Source organism: Dreissena polymorpha, chromosome 3 (genome assembly GCF_020536995.1).
Source record: "Dreissena polymorpha isolate Duluth1 chromosome 3, UMN_Dpol_1.0, whole genome shotgun sequence".
In the NCBI taxonomy this organism is placed as follows: Eukaryota; Metazoa; Mollusca; class Bivalvia; order Myida; family Dreissenidae; genus Dreissena; species Dreissena polymorpha.
The window spans coordinates 130,497,434-130,525,356 of NC_068357.1; the positions used below are offsets into that span (position 1 = coordinate 130,497,434).

The 27,923-nt window shown below is 37.5% G+C and overlaps 1 protein-coding gene across 1 annotated transcript; it reads right to left on the bottom strand.

Annotated features, from left to right (window-relative positions):
• Nucleotides 1-195: 195 nt before the first annotated feature.
• On the bottom strand, nucleotides 196-27,774 carry LOC127871458 (methylcrotonoyl-CoA carboxylase subunit alpha, mitochondrial-like). The gene is made up of 16 exons (XM_052414402.1): nucleotides 27,621-27,774; nucleotides 27,460-27,494; nucleotides 26,663-26,796; nucleotides 24,769-24,986; nucleotides 23,583-23,730; nucleotides 21,126-21,247; nucleotides 20,811-20,922; nucleotides 20,323-20,404; nucleotides 17,141-17,268; nucleotides 15,277-15,460; nucleotides 9,199-9,308; nucleotides 8,027-8,240; nucleotides 5,180-5,266; nucleotides 4,613-4,800; nucleotides 2,520-2,699; nucleotides 196-1,135 (listed from the first exon to the last, which is right to left on the bottom strand). Exons 1-16 carry the CDS (start codon nucleotides 27,656-27,658, stop codon nucleotides 1,019-1,021), a joined length of 2,097 nt encoding a protein of 698 aa, XP_052270362.1. The 5' UTR covers nucleotides 27,659-27,774; the 3' UTR covers nucleotides 196-1,018.
• Between the last annotated feature and the right edge of the window lie 149 nt (nucleotides 27,775-27,923).

The window sequence follows — 27,923 nt, forward strand, 5'->3', positions numbered from 1 at the left end:
GTTCACACACACATTCAAGCACACACTCACTGACCTCATGGCATCCAAAAAGATCCCTGTGAGAACAATACGCTTAAAATCATTCTTGTTATATGCGATAAGTAATGATTTTAGAGGTGGTTTAGGTGTCATGTAGTGTCCCCATTCTACCCTAGGTGGTATATTGCATCAATCTTTATAAGAGACCACACTAGATATACATTTATCTTTTATTCAATGATGACTGCATTTGTTTTGTGATAATAAGCATAACAAGGAGGCTGCATATGCACACATAATCAGTGAAAACACCATTGCATTTTGTTGATTTTGAATTATGCTGTTTTCACAATTGTTTCAAACATACTTAGACAGTCACTTAACATACAATTTCCCTGGGAAAAATAAGTGCACATACATAGGCCAATAACTGACAACTTCTCTACCTAAATCAGTGGTGGGGGTTGAGTGGCCATAGCATTACTAATAATTACATATTTAATGTGGCCGGGCCGGGAATCGAACCATCCTTGCACATGTAGTCCTGCCCTCTGCAAACAGAACTACACACACACACACACCTAAAACTAAAACTAACATTGACGGGTAATTAAATAAAATATACTTACGAAACAAGAACTGTTGTGTTGAAATTATAAATATGTTTAATGATACCACGATTAGCATACAAACATAAAATTCAAAATCATCTCGTTGAATACATTCGAGTGCAAATTCTTAGAAATACAAGGCAATACACAACAGTAACATTGTTTGAAAAATATTATCACCACAAGTAAAAGGTTCTCAGACTTAACAGCAGAATAACTTGCTTATCCTCAGACGATCCTAAACTGCTGGAACAAAATTGATACATTGATTGAGTATTTTACCACTTAGCATAATTGGCAAAGCATGTGATAGAAATACACAAACACAGAAACCTACCCCCCACACACAAACCAAAAGAGACATCACCAAACATGATATCACTTATATCACTAATGTTAAAGCGGTATATGGATGCATGTATACCAGCCTATGTGGCTGGGGCATCTTCCTGGAAGTGAACAAGTGGTACCCCTTTCTGTACAGTGTCCCCTGATTTGTAGTACACCGTCTGTACTTTCCCTGCCTTCGGAGCTCGAATCACGTACTGAATAAAAAAATAGCACTTTATACAAGACAAAAATTGCGTAAAATACAGTGTAGCAAAAGAACGACTGCATGCACAAAAATGGAAGATATTTCTGGATAGTACATACAAATGACCTGCAACATTTTCATATGACACAAGTTAATAAATAGCGGTGTGGTTTTTCTTTTTCTTTTTTAAATGAATACTCTATTTCCAACAATGAGTAACCATTCCCTGTATTTGGATGACAACCCATTAAACCAGAGTGAGGATTACTCATTAATTCGCAGCAACTCTTACAATGAGAAACATGATCAAGCCATGCAACTCTTACAATGAGAAACATGATCAAGCCATGCAACTCTTACAATGAGAAACATGATCATGCCATGCAACTCTTACAATGAGAAACATGATCAAGCCATGCAACTTTTACAATGAGAAACATGATCAAGCCATGCAACTCTTACAATGAGAAACATGATCAAGCCATGCAACTCTTACAATGATAAACATGATCAAGCCATGCAACTCTTACAATGAGAAACATGATCAAGCCATGCAACTCTCACAATGAGAAACATGATCGAACCATGCAACTCTTACAATGAGAAACATGATCAAGCCAAACAACTCTTACAATGAGAAACATGATCAAGCCAGGCAACTCTTACAATGAGAAACATGATCAAGCCATGCAACTCTTACAATGAGAAACATGATCAAGCCATGCAACTCTTACAATGAGAAACATGATCAAGCCAAGCAACTCTTACAATGAGAAACATGATCAAGCCAGGCAACTCTTACAATGAGAAACATGATCAAGCCATGCAGAAAAGCAAATCTCTACCACATTAAAATACCTTATCAAATAATGATACACAATCACTATAAATAGACTTTCATAAATTAAGTCAAGAAATACAAGTAGACATTATAACAATCTTTAAGCTGTTAAGTACTATAAAACGACACATAATCAAGTGAGTAATTATATTTAATACTACATATAACAAACAGATTAAACATTTTATACTCTAAACATGGTGTGCATCACTTTTTATAATCCAAACAAATTGTACATTACGATGTTATCATAGGTACACTCTGTACACCATGATGCTACCATTTGAACACAAATGCATCAACAATTTATGAACTGAACAGAATATACATTTAAATTAAACATCTAATAACACTCTACATCCAGATGCTATTCTGTTATTATCTGATATCACTGTTCATTACATTTTCCATTTGAACATACTATAGGCAACAATGATCCACACACAATGTCCTTAACATTTCTCTATCTGTTAACACTGTACAGATTATTTTATCATTAGGCCACATGTTCGCCAATATATTACGATCTGAACACAATCTATCACTAGCTTACCTCCATCTTCATAGCAATCATCACCACGAGAGGATCACCCTTCTCCACCGCCTGACCCGGGGTCACGCTCACCTTCTCTATGACCCCGGGCATGGGCGCCACAGCATCTCCCAGGCTGGCCCCCTCACCCACTGAGGTCATGAACTTGGGCACCGGCATTCTCAGCTCCCTTGCTCCTTCCTAAGGTTTTACAGAGAGACCAAACCATTAGAGAACAAAATAGCATCCACAACCATTATAAATCAATTATATGTCAATTCTAAATTTTTAATGACCAATCAATTATGCAACAACAAGCTATTATTTACCATTAATTGATTATGCAACCAAGTACTTATTTACTACTAATGAACTAAGCAAGAGCATTCTAATACAGGGGGGTTTCTGCTATGTAAAAATGGCAGTAAAACAGACCCGATTCCAATGCAAACGGACCCGATCCCTAACCAAATTAAAAAAAAACGATTTAATAGACTTTATATCTCAATTTTATTTTTTAAACAACCTACAAAATATACAACTATAATCTATATGATTTTTTTCCCAAAACATACAGGAAAAGAACTGTTGTGTAAATATTTGTTGATATTTGTTAATAAAAAAAATCCCAATTCGGTCCTTTTTGTCTATAAAATTTCCAAACTTTGCCACTTTTATAATATTGATTTAAAAAGTCCCATTTTGACCAGACTCCTTTTCCCTAAATGGCTGGAAAAAAAACTGTATTATTTACCACTATTTTATTATGCAACCATGCGCTGTTATTTACCGCCAATTGATTGTGCAATAACATGCCATTATTTACCACTAATTGATTTTGCAACAACATACCATACTTTATGACCAATCAATTATGCAACCACATGCAATTATGTATGACTACCGGTATTTAATTATGCAACCACATGCTGTTCTTCACCACTATTTAATTTTGCAACCACACATTATTGGTTTACTCTGATTGTCCCACATTTTGATGTTTAAAATAAGACATGTTTATCTGGAAAATCAGGAAAGTTGAATGCCTGGGGTTAAAATCCAACTCTAGTTAGATTCAGCATGTTGTCCTCTTTCTACACTACATCATATAGACGGTCTTTATCAAATGTGTATCTTGTTTCTTGTATTCATTACCATAAAATAAAAATAAAAGTGCTTCTATATAAATATTTTATTTTTATAATTTTATTATCTCACATTGCATGATATATAGACACACTTTATTAACATATTATATTTCACAACACAAATATTTAATACTCATACAAACTTTAATATGAAAAACTCAGACAATCTCAGGCATTTTTTTCATATCTTGAGCTGACAACATATGAAATCTCTTTTTGACAAAATGATTAAGTACGTTAGCAGGTATCTCTCATGTTTGTATTTATATTCATCCCTCAATGTTTATTAGTAACCGAATCAACGTGAAGTTTCAATTGTCACCATGTTTTTTCAGTTTTTTTTAAATAAGTGAAGTAAGGTTGATTTGTTACGATATTTAAATGGGGGGTTTTATACTATAATTTAATTTATTTATAACCCATGGATGTATATAAATAAATGTTTAAGATTTTCGACCGTTACGATTACATTTAAGTATATAAAATGACAGCTTTAAAAAAAAAGTTTTTATCAATATTGTGTTTATGTGACAAACAAATAATAATTATTGAGTTTATTGTTGTATAGTTTGATTGTAATAAATCAAAAGAAAGCGTAGTTATGATACTTTTAATACTTTAATAATGTTTTTAACACATGCAAGTTTGTCCAGTATTTGTGGAGAGTGATATGGGAAAGGACCGATAACTTTGTCCTTCTTACCATTCTTCACACCTACATGAACGGTGTATTGGATTTCTGAATGTGGGACAGGCAGGACGACACCATATTATTTATCTGGTATTTATTATGCAACCATATGCCTTTATTTACCACTTACTGCATATGAAACGACATGCTATTATTTTCACTAAAAAATGAACCAATTTTTAGCCAATCACTCCATGACTTACAAGTCACGAATGTTGGTATGCAAAAGGCATTTCACAATTTCAGATAAAGCCTTTATAATTATTGTTACGTACGGTAGTAAACACATGTAGAGAATTTCCCAGCTGTACAACAGAGGCTCTTGTTTTTACTCCGTCTATGACCGTCACAACATAAGTTCTCTCCCCTTCCTGTTCAAGGCTTGCAGTTAAATTAAAGCAATTCTTTTCAAAACTGACAGTGAATGTTCCATCTTTGTTAGTTACAATCTGGATATGCAACTCTGAAAGGTACAATTTAAATCAGATAACCTTCAAAGAAAATTGTCATTGTAGTGAATTAGATTTATTTATAAATGAAATTCTTCTTCCTATGCAAGTTTTAAAATACTTACATATGAAAATCTTGCTTTTAAATACACACTTATAGAATTTCTGTCATGATAGTTACAGTAGATTGAATGGATCTACCTTGTACTAACTGGAAATAGCATGTAAAAACTCTATTTGAGGCATATTCACATACCCTGTTTTTAAAGTCACCAAGCAATGATTTTACCAAGAAAATTCTCTGGTGTACAACACTATTTAGCTAAAACAAATATTATTTTTTATATGTTTAAAATTGTATTCCAACAGATCACAAAGCAATCCTGCTATAACCTGTATCTCCGTCCATTAGGTTCACCAATCTTGTAGAGTTCTGGTTTAATCTCATTGCATCACATCCCCAGAATGGCGAGAACTGGTCTGAATTTACAAAGAAAGAAGTCAATGTGCCCTAAGGCGCTCACCTGAGACCCAAAGAAACTTAAGTTTTCTGAAAAGTTGAAGCTCTGAAGAAGAACAAGACGTTTATGAAACATCAATATTATATTTCTTGGCAAAGCAGGCTATGAATTTCTATAAACTCCATCAAGAGAGATATTATTGTTCTTCTCCACTGCTTTACAACAAAACAACAACTTTAAATATATTATTAAAACTTGGATCACTGCTTTGGAACAGTCAATGCAAGGCATTAGGGGTTTATAACAGTTTAATTGCTAGTAGAAAAAAACATTTATCACAGAATTTATCAGAAACTTAAAGCCCTTCTAAAACAATTATTATAGCATGTACCTTACAAAAGAAAGTTATATATGAATGCAAAAACTGAAAGCAAATCAAGCATTACCCACATTACATACACGTCTCGTTAGTTTCTGAAATCTTTTAAAACAATTAGGGGGTATGTTTTCAAGTAATTAGTATACTGAGAAATAAGGTCTAAATACAAAAGACAACTACAGAAATGTTCAAACAAATTTATTGTAATGACAAACTTTTAATAATTGAAAATATTTCCAACACAGCTTATATGTACCTATTCAAATATTAAAATGTAAGATAAACTTATGGGTAGCAACTCTACTAAAACGTTCCAATTAGCCACAAGCTGGTTGTCTCTGTTCCAAAGAGTCTGTCTATACAACGTTCAATTAGTCATTTGTGATTATTAATAGATCAATAAGAGAGGTTTCATTTAACTCATGACCAGCCATTATGTTGGATGAGAGATCAAATAAGATTAAAATGAAAGCATCATCATCCTCATCATCATAATCATCAAAAATAACTTCAAAATTATATTATCATAGTATCTCTTTAATGGCTGAACAATCTCCAAAAAGCAGATTCTTTGACCTGTTATAAGGTTGCCTTTTAGCTAATAAATTATTATTACAAGAGCTAAAGTAACATATTTTGTATCTGCCATATTTTTCCAAACAAAATGTACCCATTTTCAAACTTAATTTCCTTAGAGATATCAACAGTACAAATATTCTAAGCAAGTTTCATGAAGATTGGGAAAATGCTATTTCAATATACAACAATGTAGTGAGCGAGATTTCAATATAGCAATATATGAGAAATATATAGAAATATGCCCTACCCCCTAGTGACTTAGTTTTCCAATCTCCGCCCAGACATCATATGAACAAATGTTCTGATAAATTTTAATGGGTATGGGACAAAAATGTGACTTCTTGAGTTTATTTAAATTTGACCTAGCTACCTAGTATTTGACATCAGTTTCAGACTGCAGTGATTTGTTTGAGCAAACATTCTGATCAATTTTTATATATTGCAAATAAATCTGCCAATTGACTGGTTACTTTAGCCATATAAGAAAAACTGTTACGTTGGATGGTTACCATTTTTTTTAACAGACCACAATCATTCTCATAAAGATTCAACTAAAAATGTGACTGCTCGAGTGTTCACAAGGGTTAAATTGAGAGATATATATATATAATAGGAAAACTGCCCGCACCTTGGCGACCATGTTTGTCCATGATACAGAACCATTTTCAATCTCAGTCAAGATAAAAAAATGTTCTGACTAACTTTCATGACAATACGACAATAAATGATACTTTTAGAGTGTTAATAAGCTTATTATTTCATTTGACCTAGTGATCTAGATAATGACCTCACATGAAACAATGTTGATGTCAGTCAAGATATTATTCTAAAAAATGTTTTGACAAAGTTTCATGAAGATTAAACAATAATTGTGGCCTCTACAGTCTTCACTAGGTAAATGTTGATGTGGCAAGAAGCATGATTTAAAATGAAATCACGGACAAAAGGCAATTACAGAATGTGGCAAGAAGCATGATTTAAAATGAAATAACGGACAAAAGGCAATCACAAAATGTGGCAAGAAGCATGATTTTAAATGAAATAACTGACAAAAGGCAATCACAAAATGTGGCAAGAAGCATGATTTAAAATGAAATAACAGACAAAAGGCAATCACAATGTGGCAAGAAGCATAATTTAAAATGAAATAACAGACAAAAGGCAATCACAAAATGTGGCAAGAAGCATGATTTAAAATGAAATAACGGACAAAAGGCAATCACAAAATGTGGCAAGAAGCATGATTTAAAATGAAATAACAGACAAAAGGCAATCACAAAATGTGGCAAGAAGCATGATTTAAAATGAAAAAATGGACAAAAGGCATTCACAAAATGTGGCAAGAAGTATGATTTAAAACGAAATAACGGACAAAAGGCAATCACAAAATGTGGCAAGAAGCATGATTTAAAATGAAATAACGGACAAAAAGCAATCACAAAATGTGGCAAGAAGCATGATTTAAAATGAAATAACGGACAAAAGGCAATCACAAAATGTGGCAAGAAGCATGATTTAAAATGAAATAACGGACAAAAGGCAATCACAAAATGTGGCAAGAAGCATGATTTAAAATGAAATAACAGACAAAAGGCAATCACAAAATGTGGCAAGAAGCATGATTTAAAATGAAATAACAGACAAAAGGCAATCACAACAGCTCAGTGTGTGCCGGTTCAGCTAAAAACACTTCATTTCCTTTGATAATGAACATAAAGATAATTGCAGTAAATAATTTTAATACATTTATTAAATGTATTAATATTTTTTCAAATCCAAATTTCAAATATTAAACATCAAATATCAGTCACACAAGCTCACCAAGTGTGTTCTTGGCCAGCTCCCTGCGGACATGTTTCTGTCGGAGTACCATCGCCATGGCAGCCTGACAGATGGTGGTAGCACTGGTGGTATGGACAGGGAACAGATCCGACTGGTGTTGAGGGATAAAATCTGTGTGCACGTTACCCGCCATGAACTCCGGGTGCTTTGCCAAGTCCGTCAGGAACTGAATGTTGGTGTTCAAACCCAGCACCTGAATTGGGGAACATGGGTAGTTTGTTTAGGGTAAGATCTTGTATAAAAGTGGACACTTGATAATTCTTAAGAACTTGACCTTTCCCCACTCAAAATGTGCAGCTCCATGAGATACACATGCATGCCAAATATGAAGTTGCTATCTTCAATATTGCAAAAGTTATTGCAAATGTTAAAGTTGACGATTTTGATCCATTTATTTGACCTGTGACTTTGAAGGATGACCTTGACCTTTCATCTCTCAAAATTTGCAGCTCCATGAGATACACATGCATGCCAAATATGAAGTTGCTATCTTCAATATTGCAAAGTTATCGCAAATGTAAAAGTTTGACGCAAACAAACAAACCAACAAACAAACAGACTGGGCAAAAACAGTATGTCTCCCAGTATATACTAGGGGTCATAAAAAGTTGTAATGCACTAAGGACTAGTTATTTTTATAACTTTTGATTATGCATTTCATATTTAACATAATGCGTTCTTTTTCAAATTTTAACATGTATCAAATAAAGTACTTTGATTTAACATTCCAACAATGTCATACATTATATTCATAATTCTTATAAATATTACATCATCTCCTGGATAAATCACGTGCATTAATCCTATTAAAGTTCTATCATTTAGCACATAATCAATATGCATTATTCCTATTAACCCATTTATGCCTAGCTTCTAGAAAAAAGGCCTTGGAAAACAGCTTAGACCCAGATGAGACGCCGCATGATGCGGCGTCTTATCAGGGTCTGCGCTGTTTGCTTCAAGGAATTTCTGTAAGAAATATTCTAAATATAGAAATAAGTATACTAGACATCCCTAATTTTGGAAATAAATTGATCCAATTTAGAAGGATGGGAGAGTCCACAAGGCATAAATGTGTTAATATTCTGTCATTTTTTGCACGCATTATACATGTGCTGTATTATTGTATTTTTGAATCTTGCATCAATCACCTGGTAATCCAGCAGGGCCGCTCGGCACCTCCTCAGAGCCGACTCTCTATTCTCCGACCAGACAACTAGCTTAGCAATCATAGGATCATAGTGGACTGACACCTCATCACCTAAGAAAAACAGATCTGATTTGTCAACTTCTATCACAGATACTGGATTTTAATATAATAGTGAGCTGTACAATGGCAGTTATAGGTCATACTCAGAAACTTGGAAACAGGAAATTCCAGTTTCCCAAATAAATATAAGTATTTTTTACAGTTTTTGACGCCTATCTTGTGCATAATATAAATATAATTATACTACTTAACAATCAGTAAAAGACATCTCTGATCTTAAAATAATTAAATGTATCTTTTCATTTTTTCTTTATCTGTCTTAACCAATGTCTAAAAACAAGGTGATTGTGTTTAATAATTTTTTTCAGAAAGATTGCAAAATTCCTGCCATACTCTTGTATCTATGCCTACCCTGCCATACTCTCCTGTATCAATGCCTACCCTGCCATACTCTCCTGTATCAATGCCTACCCTGTCATACTCTTGTATCAATGCCTACCCTGCCGTACTCCTGTATCAATGCCTACCCAGCTGTATTCCTGTATCAATGCCTACCCAGCCGTACTCTCCTGTATCAATGCCTACCATGCTGTAATCTCCTGTATCAATGCCTACCCTGACGTACTCTCCTGTATCAATGCCTACCCTGCCGTACTCTCCTGTATCAATGCCTACCCTTCCATACCTAAATCAATGCATACCCTGCTGTACTCTCCTGTATCAATGCCTACCCAGCCTTACTTCTGTATCAATGCATACCATGCAGTACTCTCCTGTATCAATGCATACCATGCCATACTCTTCTGTATCAATGCCTACCATGCAGTACTCTCCTGTATCAATGCCTATCCTGCCACACTCTTCTGTATCAATGCCTACCCTGCCGTTCTCTCCTGTATCAATGCATACCTTGCCGTACTATCCTGTATCAATGCCTACCCTGACATACTCTCCTGTATCAATGCCTACCCTGCCGTACTCTCCTGTATCAATGCCAACACTGCCATACTCTCCTGTATCAATGCCTACCCTGCCGTACTCTTCTGTATCAATGCCTAACATGCAGTACTCTCCTGTATCAATGCGTACCATGCAGTACTCTCCTGTATCAATGCCTACCCTGCCGTACTATCCTGTATCAATGCCTACCCTGCCATACTCTTCTGTATCAATGCCTACCATGCAGCACTCTCCTGTATCAATGTGTACCATGCAGTACTCTCCTGTATCAATGCCTACCCTGCCGTACTATCCTGTGTCAATGCCTACCCTGCCATACTCTTCTGTATCAATGCCTACCATAAAGTACTCTCCTAATTCAATGCCTACCCTGCCATACTCTTCTGTATCAATGCGTACCATGCAGTACTCTCCTGTATCAATGTGTACCATGCAGTACTTCTGTATCAATGCCGACCATGCAGTACTTTTGTATCAATGCGTACCATGCAGTACTTCTGTAACAATGCATACCCTGCCATACTATCCTGTATCAATGCCTACCCTGCCGTACTCCTGTATCAATGCCTACCATGCAGTACTCTCCTGTATCAATGCCTTCCCTGCCATACTCTCCTGTATCAATGTATACCCTGCCATACTCTCCTGTATCAATGCCTACCCTGTCGTTCTCCTGTATCAATGCCTACCATGCAGTATTCTCCTGTATCAATGCCTACCCTGCCATACTCTCCTGTATCAATGCCTACCCTGCCATACTCTCCTGTATCAATGCATTCCCTGCCATACTCTCCTGTATCAATGCCTACCCTGCCGTACTCCTGTATTAATGCCTACCCTGCCGTACTTCTGTATCAATGCGTACCATGCAGTAGAGCTGCAACGATTCACCAACAGCTCGATTCGATTTCGATTTCAGACACTCTGATACCGATTTTTTCGATTTGATTCATCTTCAAACATAGTTTTATCATATATTCACTATTATGCCTCAAAATTAACATTTCTGTTCAAATGTGATTTCAATAAAACACATAAAAAAGAATAGCAAATTAGGAATTTTAATATAAAAACTTCTCACTAGATATTGTGTTGATTACACAATAATATTTATAAAAAAATTAAATAATCAAAAGAACGTATCTGGAATCAGTTGAATGGTTGTACTATCACTATTATACTTTTACCCAAAACTGCTTTAAGCATGTCTTCCATTGTGCCATGACAGCATCACCTGTTACCTGCAGGACAAATCACATTCTCTAATAAACTTAACAAAATTCCAACAGAAATAGAACTACTTTTCTGGCTCGCGACTTCAGTAGTTTCACTTGTGCGACCTCTTAGTCTTGCTAAATCAACGTTTTGTTTGCGTTTGACATATTGCATTAGATTAGTGGTTGAGTGTATGCCACATCCGTGAAGCACAGTTTGCACTTTGCTTTATCGGTAGGGCTACCATCCTGATACCAAAAATACTGTCACACTTTATATTTAAGCCTCTTAGGCGCATCTGATAATTTCAATTTGTCGGCAACAACTTGTTCAGCCATTTTGACGCTTTTTCCGAAAGTAGACAGTAACGCGCTTATTGATTGGATGACTTAAGTAAGAAGCAACCAATCGCCGCGTCAATATTACAGGTAAAGATAAAACCTTCACCTTCACCTATCAATAGTCAGAATACAGTGTGCTTTACGAAAATATGCATATATATGTATATATGTTAAAGAATCAAATCGAATTTGGTAGGTTTGGTATCGTAATTGAATCGAAGCATTTCGAATCGATTTTCGATGAATCGGAACGAAACGTTGCAGCTCTACCATGCAGTACTCTCCTGTATCAATGCATACCCTGCTGTACTCTCCTGTATCAATGTGTACCCTGCCATACTCTCCTGTATCAATGCCTACCCTGCCGTACTCCTGTATTAATGCCTACCCTGCCGTACTTCTGTATCAATGCGTACCATGCAGTAGAGCTGCAACGATTCACCAACAGCTCGATTCGATTTCGATTTCAGACACTCTGATACCGATTTTTTCGATTTGATTCATCTTCAAACATAGTTTTATCATATATTCACTATTATGCCTCAAAATTAACATTTCTGTTCAAATGTGATTTCAATAAAACACATAAAAAAGAATAGCAAATTAGGAATTTTAATATAAAAACTTCTCACTAGATATTGTGTTGATTACACAATAATATTTATAAAAAAATTAAATAATCAAAAGAACGTATCTGGAATCAGTTGAATGGTTGTACTATCACTATTATACTTTTACCCAAAACTGCTTTAAGCATGTCTTCCATTGTGCCATGACAGCATCACCTGTTACCTGCAGGACAAATCACATTCTCTAATAAACTTAACAAAATTCCAACAGAAATAGAACTACTTTTCTGGCTCGCGACTTCAGTAGTTTCACTTGTGCGACCTCTTAGTCTTGCTAAATCAACGTTTTGTTTGCGTTTGACATATTGCATTAGATTAGTGGTTGAGTGTATGCCACATCCGTGAAGCACAGTTTGCACTTTGCTTTATCGGTAGGGCTACCATCCTGATACCAAAAATACTGTCACACTTTATATTTAAGCCTCTTAGGCGCATCTGATAATTTCAATTTGTCGGCAACAACTTGTTCAGCCATTTTGACGCTTTTTCCGAAAGTAGACAGTAACGCGCTTATTGATTGGATGACTTAAGTAAGAAGCAACCAATCGCCGCGTCAATATTACAGGTAAAGATAAAACCTTCACCTTCACCTATCAATAGTCAGAATACAGTGTGCTTTACGAAAATATGCATATATATGTATATATGTTAAAGAATCAAATCGAATTTGGTAGGTTTGGTATCGTAATTGAATCGAAGCATTTCGAATCGATTTTCGATGAATCGGAACGAAACGTTGCAGCTCTACCATGCAGTACTCTCCTGTATCAATGCATACCCTGCTGTACTCTCCTGTATCAATGTGTACCCTGCCATACTCTCCTGCATCAATTCCTACCCTCCTGCTGTACTCTCCTGTATCAATGCCTACCCTGACGTACTCTTCTGTATCAATGCCTACCATGCAGTACTCTCCTGTATCAATGCGTACCCTGCTGTACTCTCCTGTATCAATGCATACCCTTCCATACTCTCCTGTATCAATGCCTACCCTGACGTACTCTTTTGTATCAATGCCTACCCTGACGTACTCTCCTGTATCACTGCGTACCCTGACGTACTCTCCTGTATCAATGCGTACCATGCAGTACTCTCCTGTATCAATGCATACCATGCAGTACTCTCCTGTATCAATGCGTACCATGCAGTACTCTCCTGTATCAATGCGTACCATGCAGTACTCTCCTGTATCAATGCATACCATGCAGTTCTCTCCTGTATCAATGCGTACCATGCAGTTCTCTCCTGTATCAATGCCTACCTTGCCATTCTCCTGCATCAATGTGTACCATGCAGTTCTCTCCTGTATCAATGCGTACCATGCAGTACTCTCCTGTATCGATGCCTACCTTGCCATACTCTTGTATCAATTCCTACCCTGCCATACTCCTGTATCAATGCCTACCCTGCCATACTCCTGTATCAATGTCTACCTTGCCATACTCTTGTATACTAGTAAATGCCTACCTTGCCATACTCTTGTATCAATGCCTACCATGCAGTACTCTCCTGTATCAATGCCTACCATGCCATACTCCTGTATCAATGCCTACCTTGCCATACTCTTGTATCAATGCCTTCAATGCAGTACTTCTGTTTCAATGCGTACCATGCAGTACTCTCCTGTATCAATGCGTACCCTGCTGTACTCTCCTGTATCAATGCGTACCATGCAGTACTTCTGTATCAATGCGTACCATGCAGTACTCTCCTGTATCAATGCGTACCATGCAGTACTTCTGTTTCAATGCTTACCATGCAGTACTCTCCTGTATCGATGCATACCATGCAGTACTCTCCTGTATCAATGCCTACCCTGCCAAACACTCCTGTATCAATGCGTACCATGCAGTACTCTCCTGTATCAATGCGTGCCCTGTTGTACTCTCCTGTATCAATGCATACCATGCAGTACTTCTGTATCAATGCCTACCCTGCCATACTCTCCTGTATCAATGCCTACCCTGCCATACTCTCCTGTATCAATGCCTACCCTGCCATACTCTCCTGTATCAATGCATATCCTGCTGTACTCTTCTGTATCAATGCGTACCATGCACTACTCTCCTGTATCAATGCGTATCCTGCCATACTCTCCTGTATCAATGCCTACCCTGCCATACTCCTGTATCAATGCGTACCATGCTGTACTCTTCTGTATCAATGCGTATCCTGCTGTACTCCTGTATCAATGCCTTCCCTGCCGTACTTCTGTTTCGATGCGTACCATGCAGTACTCTCCTGTATCAATGCGTACCATGCAGTACTCTCCTGTATCAATGCGTACCATGCAGTACTCTCCTGTATCAATGCCTACCCTGCTGTACTCTCCTGTATCAATGCATACCATGCAGTACTTCTGTATCAATGCGTACCATGATGTTCTCTCCTGTATCAATGCGTACCATGCAGTTCTCTCCTGTATCAATGCGTTCCCTGATGTACTCTCCTGTATCAATGCGTACCATGCAGTACTCTCCTGTATCAATGCGTTCCCTGATGTACTCTCCTGTATCAATGCGTACCATGCAGTACTCTCCTGTATTAATGCATACCCTGCCGTTCTTCTGTATCAATGCCTACCCTGACGTACTCTTCTGTATCGATGCCTACCCTGACGTACTCTTCTGTATCAATGCCTACCCCGACTTACTCTTGCCTACCCCGACGTACTCTTCTGTATCAATGCGTACCCTGTCATACTCTCCTGATTCAATGCCTACTCTGCTGTACTCCTGTATCTACAATGACTACCCTGCTGTACTCTCCTGTATCAATGCGTACCCTGCGATACTCTCCTGTATCAATGCCTACCCTGCCATACTCTTCTGTATCAATGACTACCCTGCCGTACTCTCCTGTATCAATGCCTACCCTGCCGTACTCCTGTATCAATTCGTGTTTTAGCATCTGTTTCTGGTGTAGAAAGATGCAGGAGGGGACCAGCCCCTGGCATAAAGCTGTTGTTAGGGTCCTCTGCATAGATACGGGCCTCAAAGGCATGACCTCTCATTTGAATGTCACCCTGCCGTACAGGTAGTGGTTCACCTGATGCAACCTGTTTACAATGTCAACAACCTATTCATATGGGGAGAATTATTTGCTAACAGGGCCTAATAGACAATTGTCTTGCAGGATCAACCTGTCCAGTTCACAAAGGCTGACCTGTGTGTTTGTTCAGTTGGAGTATTCCACTACTGTCCAGTTCACACAGGCTGACCTGTGTGTTTGTTCAGTTGGAATATTCCACTACTGTACAGTTCACAAAGGCTGACCTGTGTGTTTGTTCAGTTGGAGTATTCCACTACTGTCCAGTTCACACAGGCTGACCTGTGTGTTTGTTCAGTTGGAATATATTCCACTACTGTACAGTTCACAAAGGCTGACCTGTGTGTTTGTTCAGTTGGAGTATTCCACTACTGTCCAGTTCACACAGGCTGACCTGTGTGTTTGTTCAGTTGGAATATTCCACTACTGTCCAGTTTACACAGGCTGACCTGTGTGTTTGTTCAGTTGGAGTATTCCGCTATTTTCATCAGTATTTCAGTCATATCAATGCACTTAACCCTTTGCATGCTGGGAAATTTGTCGTCTGCTAAAATGTTGTCTGTTGAATTTCTAAAATTAGCATTTTCTTCGATTTTTTTCAAAGAATACTATCAGAATAGCAAACAGTTTGGATCCAGATGAGACGCCACGTTCTGTGGCGTCTCATTTGGATCCATACTGTTTGCAAAGGCCTTCAAAATTCGGTTCCCGCACTAAAAGAGTTATTTACCAACACACTTTTCCATGATAAGCTGGTTAACCGCTATGATGTACCAATTCTTAACCAAGAAACTTACATTTGCCCTATTTGAATCAGAGGTAAGGACAAAATGGCTGTAAAAAGGATGTAAAAAGGATGTTATGACTAATTCCCAAACACTGTTTGTGCCTTCTGTTTAAAACTCTATTCCTTAACTTTATTCCTTTGTGATTGATTGTTAAATCAAGAGCAGCGCATACCAGGTGCCAACACTCGGCTGCAGGTGAAGTTTTGAATAAATGAAAGCTTGAAAGAGTGACCTTGACCTTTTACTAAGACACCCAAAAATGGGTAAGGCGTGTAGAACTCATCAAGGTGCAGCTACATATAAAGTTTCAATGTTGTAAGTGGAAGCACTTTCATTTTATTACCAATGTTCAAAACGTTAACAAAATGTTAAAATTTTAGCACGATGCGGACAGTGGACAACACGACGAGCTGGCTATGACAATACCTCGGGTTTCCTCCAAAAACAGTCGAGCTAAAAAATCTTCATAGAATTGACAATATAATAAAAGCTTAAAAAGACATTCACAATAAGCCTCTGTAAACTAAACAAACTAGTCCAGGATTATTCACACATACACTAAACCTGTTTTTACAATAATTCCTTTCAGCATACAATTTGCAAATGTCTCAAACTCATTTTTCATAGTTTTTTTATCAGATTCTTTGACATGCAATATCATTATTAAAAAAAATCTGTTATCTATTAAATTCATTGCATTTTTGGGGATTTTGGGCTGAAAAAAACAGCAACAGTGACTTTTTTTACTTCAAAAAGCTGATTGCTCAGGTGGCATATGCTAAAACAAATAATATGTCAATAACACAAAGTGTCCATATCGCGTAGCTATTACTGACTAGTATAAGAAAGACTAAGCGTCACTTTTGTTTACAGTTGAGGGCTGATCATTGACTTCCCCTTACCTTGATCTGCCAGTGTACAAGGTCAGTGCCTGTGATCATCTCTGTGACTGGGTGCTCCACCTGCAGTCTGGTGTTCATCTCCATGAAGTAGAATTGCTGGTGCTTATCCATGATGAACTCAACCGTGCCTGCAATAGGACTCATATTGACATTTGCCATTGGATACAATTGGGAAGTAAGTACATCCAGGAAATCAAGGATGATGGAAATGATAAAAAAAAAGTTTGAGACACATACAAAATCAATCTCATCAAAATTTAAATTGGATAGACTTACAAAGCAACAATAATATGCTACGTTTATTGGAAAAAATAAAAGGTAATGATAAGAGTTTCTAGGCATTTATTTGCCTAAGGCCAATTATAATGAAAAAGGAGACCGTTAACTAAGCATGAATTGTATGATGGAGATTTCTAAACAAAAAGTAAACAGTTTTGACAAAAACTGCAAGTGTGCAAGCATCCCCAAAGACATTATGGCAAGAAAATTTCCCCTACCAGCTCCCACACAGTTCACAGCCTAACATTCCCCCTACCAGCTCCCACATAATTCACAGCCTAACATTGTCCATATCAGCTGCCACATAGTTCACAGCCTAACATTCCCCCTACCAGCTCCCATGCAGTTCTCAGCGTAACATTCCCCCTACCAGCTCCCACATAGTTCACAGCCTAACATTGCCCCTACCAGCTCCCACATAGTTCACAGCCTAACATCGCCCCTACCAGCTCCCACATAGTTCACAGCCTAACATTCCCCCTACCAGCTCCCACATAGTTCACAGCCTAACATTCCCCCTACCAGCTACCACGTAGTTCACAGCCCATCATTGCCCCTACCAGCTCCCACATAGTTCACAGCCTAACATTGCCCCTACCAGCTCCCACATAGTTCACAGCCTAACATTGGCCCTACCAGCTCCCACATAGTTCACAGCCTAACATTGCCCCTACCAGCTCCCACATAGTTCACAGCCTAACATTCCCCCCTACCAGCTCCCACATAGTTCACAGCCTAACATTGCCCCTACCAGCTCCCACATAGTTCACAGCCTAACATTCCCCCTACCAGCTCCCACATGGTTCACAGTCTAACATTGCCCCTACCAGCTCCCATATAGTTCACAGCCTAACATTGCCCCTACCAGCTCCCACATAGTTCACAGCCTAATATTCCCCCTACCAGCTCCCACATAGATCACAGGCTAACATTGCCCCTACCAGCTCCCACATAGTTCACAGCCTAACATTGCCCCTACCAGCACCCACATAGTTCACAGCCTAACATTGCCCCTACCAGCTCCCACATAGTTCACAGCCTAACATTCCCCCTACCAGCTACCACGTAGTTCACAGCCCATCATTGCCCCTACCAGCTCCCACATAGTTCACAGCCTAACATTGCCCCTACCAGCTCCCACATAGTTCACAGCCTAACATTGGCCCTACCAGCTCCCACATAGTTCACAGCCTAACATTGCCCCTACCAGCTCCCACATAGTTCACAGCCTAACATTCCCCCCTACCAGCTCCCACATAGTTCACAGCCTAACATTGCCCCTACCAGCTCCCACATAGTTCACAGCCTAACATTCCCCCTACCAGCTCCCACATGGTTCACAGTCTAACATTGCCCCTACCAGCTCCCATATAGTTCACAGCCTAACATTGCCCCTACCAGCTCCCACATAGTTCACAGCCTAATATTGCCCCTACCAGCTCCCACATAGATCACAGGCTAACATTGCCCCTACCAGCTCCCACATAGTTCACAGCCTAACATTGCCCCTACCAGCACCCACATAGTTCACAGCCTAACATTGCCCCTACCAGCTCCCACATAGTTCACAGCTTAACATTGCCCCTTCCAGCTCCCTCATAGTTCACAGCCTAACATTGTCCCTACCAACTCCCACATAGTTCACAGCCTAACATTGCCCCTACCATCTCCCACATAGTTCACAGCCTAACATCCCCCCTACCAGCTCCCACATAGTTCACAGCCTAACATTGCCCCTACCAGCTCCCACATAGTTCACAGCCTAACATTGCCCCTACCAGCTCCCACATAGTTCACAGCCTAACATTCCCCCCTACCAGCTCCCACAAAATTCACAGCCTAACATTCCCCCTACCAGCTCCCAAATATTTCACAGCCCAACATTCTCCCTACCAGCTCCCACATAGTTCACAGCCAAACATTCCCCCTTCCAGCTCACACATAGTTCACAGCCTAACATTCCCCCTACCAGCTCCCACATAGTTCACGGCCTAACATTCTTTCTACCAGCTCCCACATAGTTCACAGCCTAACATTCCCCCTTCCAGCTCACACATAGTTCACAGCCTAACATTCCCCCTACCAGCTCCCACATAGTTCACAGCCTAACATTGCCCCTACCAGCTCCCACAAGGTTCACAGCCTAACATCACATAGTTCACAGCCTAACATTGCCCCTACCAGCTCCCACAAGGTTCACAGCCTAACATTCCCCCTACCAGCTCCCAAATAGTTCACAGCCCAACATTCTCCCTACCAGCTCCCACATAGTTCACAGCCAAACATTCCCCCTTCCAGCTCACACATAGTTCACAGCCTAACATTCCCCCTACCAGCTCCCACATAGTTCACAGCCTAACATTCTCCCTACCAGCCCCCACATAGTTCACAGCCTAACATTTCCCCTTCCAGCTCACACATAGGTCACAGCCTAACATTCCCCCTACCAGCTTCCACATAGTTCACAGCCTAACATTGCCCCTACCAGCTCCCACATAGTTCACAGCCTAAGATCCCCCCTACCAGCTCCCACATAGTTCACAGCCTAACATTGCCCCTACCAGCTCCCACATAGTTCACAGCCTAACATTGCCCCTACCAGCTTCCACATAGTTCACAGCCTAACATTCCCCCTACCAGCTCCCATGTAGTTCACAGCCTAACATTCTCCCTACCAGCTCCCACATAGTTCACAGCCTAACATTCTCCCTACCAGCTCCCACGTAGTTCACAGCCTAACATTCTCCCTACCAGCTCCCACATAGTTCACAGCCTAACATTCCCCCTTCCAGCTCCCACATAGTTCACAGCCTAACATTCTCCCTACCAGCTCCCACATAGTTCACAGCCTAACATTCTCCCTACCAGCTCCCACATAGTTCACAGCCTAACATTCTCCCTACCAGCTCCCACATAGTTCACAGCCTTAGCAGCGCGTACAGCTGCCTCTCCTATTTTCTTCCTTGTCTCCTCTGTCAGTCCAGGCTGAAAAAACAGACCTCAAACATAGGATAAGTCATACTTGTTTTCATTTTATCACATTAAAACACATGCATTAACAATACATTAGTATCTTGCTGTATCATTGAACAAACTGAACCATGCTGACAAGAACCAAACATTAATTTATTGCAAATATAATTATGTTATACATTTATATTCTTCAGCAAGTTTGCAACATTTGATTGAAACTTACATCACTTAATTTGTTAAACAACACTATTATTCAACATTTCACCTCCAAACAACATTTTTATAAAGATATAAAAGTGCCAAATGAATAAGACCCCTTTAATCATCAATTAACTTTGCCAAAGTATAATACATGTATGGGACTGTCCTAAATGAAATGATACATGCGCTAATGGCAAGAGATAGTTTGACTACATACTGCAGGAGCCTCTTCTATGATTTTCTGGTGCCGTCTCTGCACACTGCAGTCTCTCTCAAACAGGTAAACATAGTTGCCATGTTTATCTCCAAACACCTGCACCTCAACGTGCCTGTGCAAACATCAGAAATAAAATAAGCTAAAGCATATGTGAATTGTTTGTGCATGTGACCCTCTTATCAACAAAGTTGTTTAAAAAATTATATTTTTCATATAGTTATTTGTTTTTGTAAAATATGTTCAAGATTTTTAAGATAAAATATTGAAATTCTCTTTATTCTCTTCATTTACTAAAGTTCTTGTGACAGTTCATACCTTGGCCTTTCAACAAATTTTTCTACCAGCATCACTTGGTCCCCAAACGATTTCATGGCTTCCCTCCTTGCTGACTCAAGCTGACCATCAAACTCCTTTTCTGTCATAGCAATTCTCATGCCCTGAGTTGGAGAAAGTTTTCATACATTTATTTTGCAGAAAAAATCTTGTTCTCACACATACCCCCATGAGGATATTTTAACCCAAAGCAACAATTTAAAGACAGTCAAATGCCCTGGGTACTCACCTCAGACCAGCAGAATCTGTATTATGCTGAGCTGGTAATGTTCCACTTTAGCCGTAAAAGGAAAACTGGCAATCCATCACATCAACATTTTCAAACTTAAAACAAATATTCAATAGTTTAATAAAGATTGTGCAAAATGTGACTTCTAGAGTGCTCATAAGGTTTCACTGTAGCCATATACAGAAAACTGCCAATGTACTGTAGGCCATGTATTTCAACAGACTGGAACATGCCAAGATAAAAGAACACCTGTTCTAAGCAAGTTTCATAATGATTTGGCTTAAACTGTGATTAATAGTGATCACAAGGTTTCGCTAAAGCCCTATAAAAAACACAAGCCCAAACAATTCATTGTAAGACCACATGTTTAGCAAGTTTCATGAAGATTATGCCAAAAGTGTGACTTCTACAGTAATGCTGACAGTGTTTTAAATAACTTTATCAGGTAACCCTGGCAGCCATGTTTTTTAATGGACCCAAATCATTTTCAAACATGGCTAGTTATGATAAAGTTACATAATGATCGAGCACAAATGTAAAATCTACAGCGTTCACAAGGTTTGAAAACAGCCATGTAAGGAAAACAGCCAAGCCCCCAGATGGGGATATTTTTCAACTGACCAAAAACGTTTTCAAACTAGGCCAAGACATCATCAGAAAAAAAAGTTGTGAGACAGCTTCTAGATAATTCATGAAAAAAGTCATTTTTAGAGTTTATAAACTTGATCTAGTGAACCAGTTGTTGACCCAACATGGCAAAGTCTAAAACTCTGCCAAGATAACATTAGGAGAAAGTTCTGGCCAAGTTCCATGAAGATTGGGAAAAAAGTCCCCTCTAGAGTATATAATGTACATGTTGGCGACATATGGCCCATAACAGATGATTCAAGAAGCACAACAAAACTGTAAACAGTGATCACAAATGTCAAACTTAGATCATTACGCTCAGGTGAGCTAAAATTAAATAGTTACACCACAAATCTTTTTATATATACAATTCCTCTAGTCTACATGTACAGAGTAAGTTTTCAATTAAATATGTACCTTTACAGCAAAACCTCCATTGAGACATTTTAGCTAAATAGAAAATCTTGGTTAGAAAGAAAACCTCAATTAATCCCATGAAAAGGCTACCTCCTCTACAGGATGGGGTCAGCAATATAACTAAAGATCCTGCATTATGTTATCATGCCTACTTACTGAGAAATGTTGAAGTTACCATAATCAAAACTTTTTAAGAAAAAAATGACTGGTTTTGTGATTGATTTTAATCATTTTTAGATCTAATACCCAGATGATTTTTTTAAAATAGTTCCTCTGCTCAAAACAGTGTAATTTTTCCTCTCCAATAATCTAAAATTCCTGTTTCTTTCGAAAATATCAATACATATATTTTAACAAAAAATAGTCTCAGTTTGATTCGTTATATAAATCTATCTAAGCAACTTGCATGAAAGCAAGAAAAAGCAAAATCTTATTAAGCAAGCGAAGCATTTTATGCAGGTTTGATAATTAGAGGGGCCTTTTCACGTTTTGGTAAATTGACAAAATTAAAATCTGTTTCAGATTTGCAAATTTTTGTTGTAGTTATGATATTTGTGAGGAAACAGTAATACTGAACATTTACCATGCCATTTTATGCTTCTTTTGATGATTGAAAAACCTGAAAATAATAGAGCGTTGCAACGCGGAAAGATTGAATAATTTGGAGAGTTCTATTTTTGTCGTTATATTTTGGGATACTACAAGGAATGCTTATATAAAGTAAAAAAGACATCACTCAGTGTATTAGTGGTTTAAGCAATAGACTTTCACTCCAGGGGTTAGTGGTTCGAGCCCAGTTGAGGATTTCATTTTGTTTTTCTTTCTTTAATTGTATTCTTGTTTTACTGGAGCTTTTGAGATCCAATGTTTACATTAATCAATATAAAGCATTTAATGACAAACTTCAATATGTATGCCAAAATCTGTGAAAAGGCACATTTAAGTAGACAATAAACATTGTATAATGCTTGTTTAAAAAAAAGTTAAATTTGCTGAAAAATTTATAAATGAAGGACCAAGCCACATTTCTCTCAAAGGTAAAAACTGTATGTCCCTTTTATCTTGTAGATAAATTGAAACTTTTGAATGGATAAATAGTTTTTGAGCAATTCACTCTTCACAAAAACTCAACAAAAGCTTGACCATATTCATTAAGTGATACCTACTTTTCCACCACCACCCCTAACAGCTTTGATCATGACTGGGTAACCAATGGCTGCAGCTTCTTTTTTCAGTCTAGCATCTGATTGGTCCTCGCCATGGTAACCTTCTATCACCGGAACACCAGCAGCAGACATGATGTACTTCGATGTACTATATAAACAATGCAGTAACTTACAAGTAGAGCAAGATTAAACATACACTTACAATTACTGTTTAAGACAATTTATATTCTAAAAAAGAAACAAAACATATTAATAATACATAGTACAGTCTTAACTGAGAACAGCTTTAAGAGACCGTTGTTGATGAGTGGCAGCTATGGTCAGATCACCACTTTTTAGATGGTTGGTCAGTTGTTAGTATTGCCACGTCATTACCCCACTCAGTTGTTCACACACAGTGTAAAACAAAGGCTCATTGCCGATAACTAGGCCTAAGCATAATAACATAAATAATTTCCATTAAATAATACAGACTAATGTCTTCTCCATTCATTTAATTTCTTAACTATTTTTAAACTGAATCCAAGACTTTATCAATGATAGAATTGTTGTTAACTCATGCATCTCGTTCATGCAGTAAATCCAAGAGTTTGCATTACATTCATTGGGATGTATTTTTAATTAAAGATTGTAACGTGTCATTGACATCACGTCCGAACAAATATAAAAGCAGATTCGCAGTCATGAACCGAAAGTACTGTATTACAGTTTCGTTCTAATTAAAAAAAAAAGACAACAAAATCTTGTTAAAACATATTTAGTTTGTTATAAAAGTTGCAATTTAATGTATATTTTTCATGAACAGACGATCACTAATCCTTGATATTGCCTTCTAATAACAACACTCACCAGCTTAGTGTTGTTTTTAACACCTTATCAGCGATAAAGATCTATTGACTTTGTCACGCGCTCATGCTTAGTCGTCATGAATGCAGCCAATAATTCTTGCTTCTTATACACATTCTTATCGTTGCACCTGTTTTGTTTGTGTTTATAATTTTCGTGTATCGAAACGACTGACACGTGACTGTTGTTTTCAGTTCAAACATGACTTGGGAATTGAAATATACTGGCCTTTGGCTGTTATGGACAATGGACTGTTATTTGTTTGGGGTAATCAAGACTGATTGTCTGCAATTGACCGTTATTCTCATGTGACTGTTAGGTCAGTTTCGACTCTAGTAACCTTTTGATCCCCATATCTCGTATAGCTGAGGAGGGGGGTCCAATGAATATGATTCCTTCCCTAGCACACATCTCTGCAAACTCCACATTCTCTGAGAGGAATCCATAGCCAGGGTGAATGGCTTGTGCACCAGACTGCTTGGCGATGGTCATGATCTTATCTTGGCACAGGTAGCTTTGATTGGCAGCTGCAGGGCCAATGTTGTATGCCTCATCAGCCTGAAAATGTTGGGTTTTTCTATTGAGGATTTTAAAAAGATGTAACACCAGAAGTATTAAAGAAATATTAACATAAAGGTCCTAATTGCAATGACGTTGTTAAGCTCGCAATTTATCTTTTAAAATAATACATTCATGTCAAAAACAAATCTGGGTTTTTACTCTATCTATACAATAAATTTCCTGTTCTTTGTCTGTTTGAAAACCATCCTTTAGGCATTTAATAATAAGCTTTAGCAAACCAACACATAATATACAGTACAACCTGTTCATGGTTGTCATAAAAATAGATCTGTAAAAACTCAGAAAATTTCTTAATCCAATGCCCATATTTTCGCAAAAAATCAATAGGCCAAAACGAAACCCACACTTCATCTGTAGGACATATAGGTAGACTCACAAACCAAATATCATCTAAATACCTGAAAGTTTTTTGTAAACACCACCAGAAAATGGTTATTAAAGAGAACATTTCTAAATGCAATGCCCATAGCTTTACCAAAATCAATGGGCCAAAACAAAACCCACACTTCATCTCTAAGTAATATAGGCAGACTCGCACACCAAATATACACTCAATATCTGAAAGTGTTTAATTAAATAAATGAATATCATAGAGAAATTTCTAAGTACAATTAAGACCATAACTTCAAAAATAATTGGACTCGAACGAAACACAGACATTATCAGTGATTTATGTAGGCAAATTCACATACCAAAAATCAGCTAAATATCTGAAAGAGTTTCATAAAGAACTCCAGAAAACAGTTATTAAAGAGAAATATTTAAGTCCGAGTCCCATAACTTGGCCAAAAATAAATGGACCGGAAAGAAACTCACACTTCATCTGTAAGTCAAGAAGGTAGCCTCACATATTATAAATTAGCTAAATATCTGAAAGAGTTTCTTATAAAAACGGTTATGTTTACAGTCATGAGGGAGAAAATTTCTAAGTCCAAGGCCCATAACTTCACCAAAAATCAATGGACCAGAACAAAACTCAAACTTCATCTGTAAATTATGTAGATCAACTCATACACTAGTACCAGGTAACAATCTGGAAGCATTTAGGAAAAAAGTCTGTAAAATGGTATGCCGGACGGACAGACTAAAGGACAATGCAACCCCACCAGTGGCATACAAAAGTATATATACATTGCATTTCCCAAATGGAACCTAAAAATGTTTAATTGAAAGTTTCAAAATTATGATTTTTTACATGAATCTCATCTTTGATTTCATCTCAAATCAAGCTCTATAAGTTGATTCAGTAAATTATAGTATCATAGTAGATAAATATCTATTTTATTCTCAAATTTTTAGTATTTTTTCATAAAAAAATAAAGAACAGTAACTTCCCAACTTTAGTCAAAACAACGCCATTTTTTACAATGCAAAGGGACACTAACCATTCCAAAATGGTGAAATAAAACTCTGTCAGCCAACTTTCCTAAAAATCTCAGACAGAATTGAGACATTTAAGCATATATTCATGTTTACAATAATGTTTGAACAATATTAATTATGAATTCTGTATATCTGATTGTTGTTGCTGGGCTCATCAGCCCATTTCAAGTTTGATTGATAGCTCGCAAGAGGTCAATTACCTGGTACAATTTTAACATTAAACATGCAAGGGGCAGATGCCCTTCTAGTTTCTTGTATCTGTCACTTACCATTGCAACATGTAGAGCATTTTTGTCTGCATCACTAAAAACCGACACTGTTTTAATTCCCAAGCTTCGAGCAGTTTTGATAACCCTGCAGGCAATTTCCCCTCTGTTTGCTATCAAGATTTTCTGGATAGGTGCTTTAAAAGAATAAATATGCGTTTATTTGAACATTACAGATTTTTGAATGACTGAAGTTCAATTGTGTTTGTGTATGACTTCTTTTTAAGCACTGAGTAAACAGTTGATACAGAATTTTATACACAATATATCACATAAAATATACAATATCATCTTTACTAGGTGTTGACATCTGGTGAATATACAATAAAAGAGGTCACTGGTTCAATCCCCACTGTGGAAGCATTCTTTAGATCTCCCATAAAGACACCAATTACTGGGTCTACCCAGTCCCAAGACTGCGTAGATGCTCCAGAGGAGCCCTGATATTAATGGTAAGAAGAAGTTGGATCTGCTTATAATATCCTACTGCAGCCCAAATTCAACGACACCTTAATTTGACGATGTTCTATTTGTATTGATTAAATGGATGTTTATTGTCTTGGAATCATTTCAAAGTAATACAGCCGAGTTTAAAATTATTATTTTGTGCTATTATACATTTCATTATTTCTTTCATTATTTGCTAAATATTGCTTCATGTAACCGTTACATCCTCGAATTTGGGTCACACTGGGATAATGCCCAAGCATGTAGCGCACACAAATAATAAAGATAACTAAGCTATTAAGATTACCCAATATAACTTTTATTAATATTCAATAGAGATGAAGATTACTCACAATATGTGGAACCATGGCGTCTTTGGGTGATATATCTGAAATTAGCAAACTAACTTATGATAAGAGTACTATTGTCCGAAATAATTAAAATCCGAATTGAATTCCTATGTAAACAATCAAGGTCATCCCGTAAAAGTAAAAAACGTTGTTTTTGCAGCTACCTGTTTAGGTTGTGGAAGAAACCCGTGTGTTTTGACATGTCTCTTCAATGTTTCTAAATATCAAATTCAATTACAAATGACATAAATTGTTTTGTGGGTTGTTGTCAAATTAAAGTGCTGACATTTTTTATGCAGGAACAGCAAGTAGATAAACTTCTTGAAAGAGACAGGTTACTGTATACTACAGTTATACAAGAGGCAAACAATAGGATTCATTTCGAAACTGAATATGCTTTTAACAATTATTTTAATAAAAATAAAACCAATTGTAAAATAAAGTTTCACTGACGCCCATGCAGAAAC

What these genes read in the sequence shown, in the direction of transcription:
- LOC127871458 (XM_052414402.1), bottom strand. Translation starts at nt 27,658, where the DNA reads ATGTCAAAACACACGGGTTTCTTCCACAACCTAAACAG. An exon ending in TTCTTCCACAACCTAAACAG is followed by an intron (nt 27,495 to 27,620) that starts GTAGCTGCAAAA and finishes TGCTAATTTCAG; the next exon opens with ATATATCACCCAAAGACGCC. An exon ending in AAATTTGTTGAAAGGCCAAG is followed by an intron (nt 20,923 to 21,125) that starts GTATGAACTGTC and finishes ATGTTTGCACAG; the next exon opens with GCACGTTGAGGTGCAGGTGT.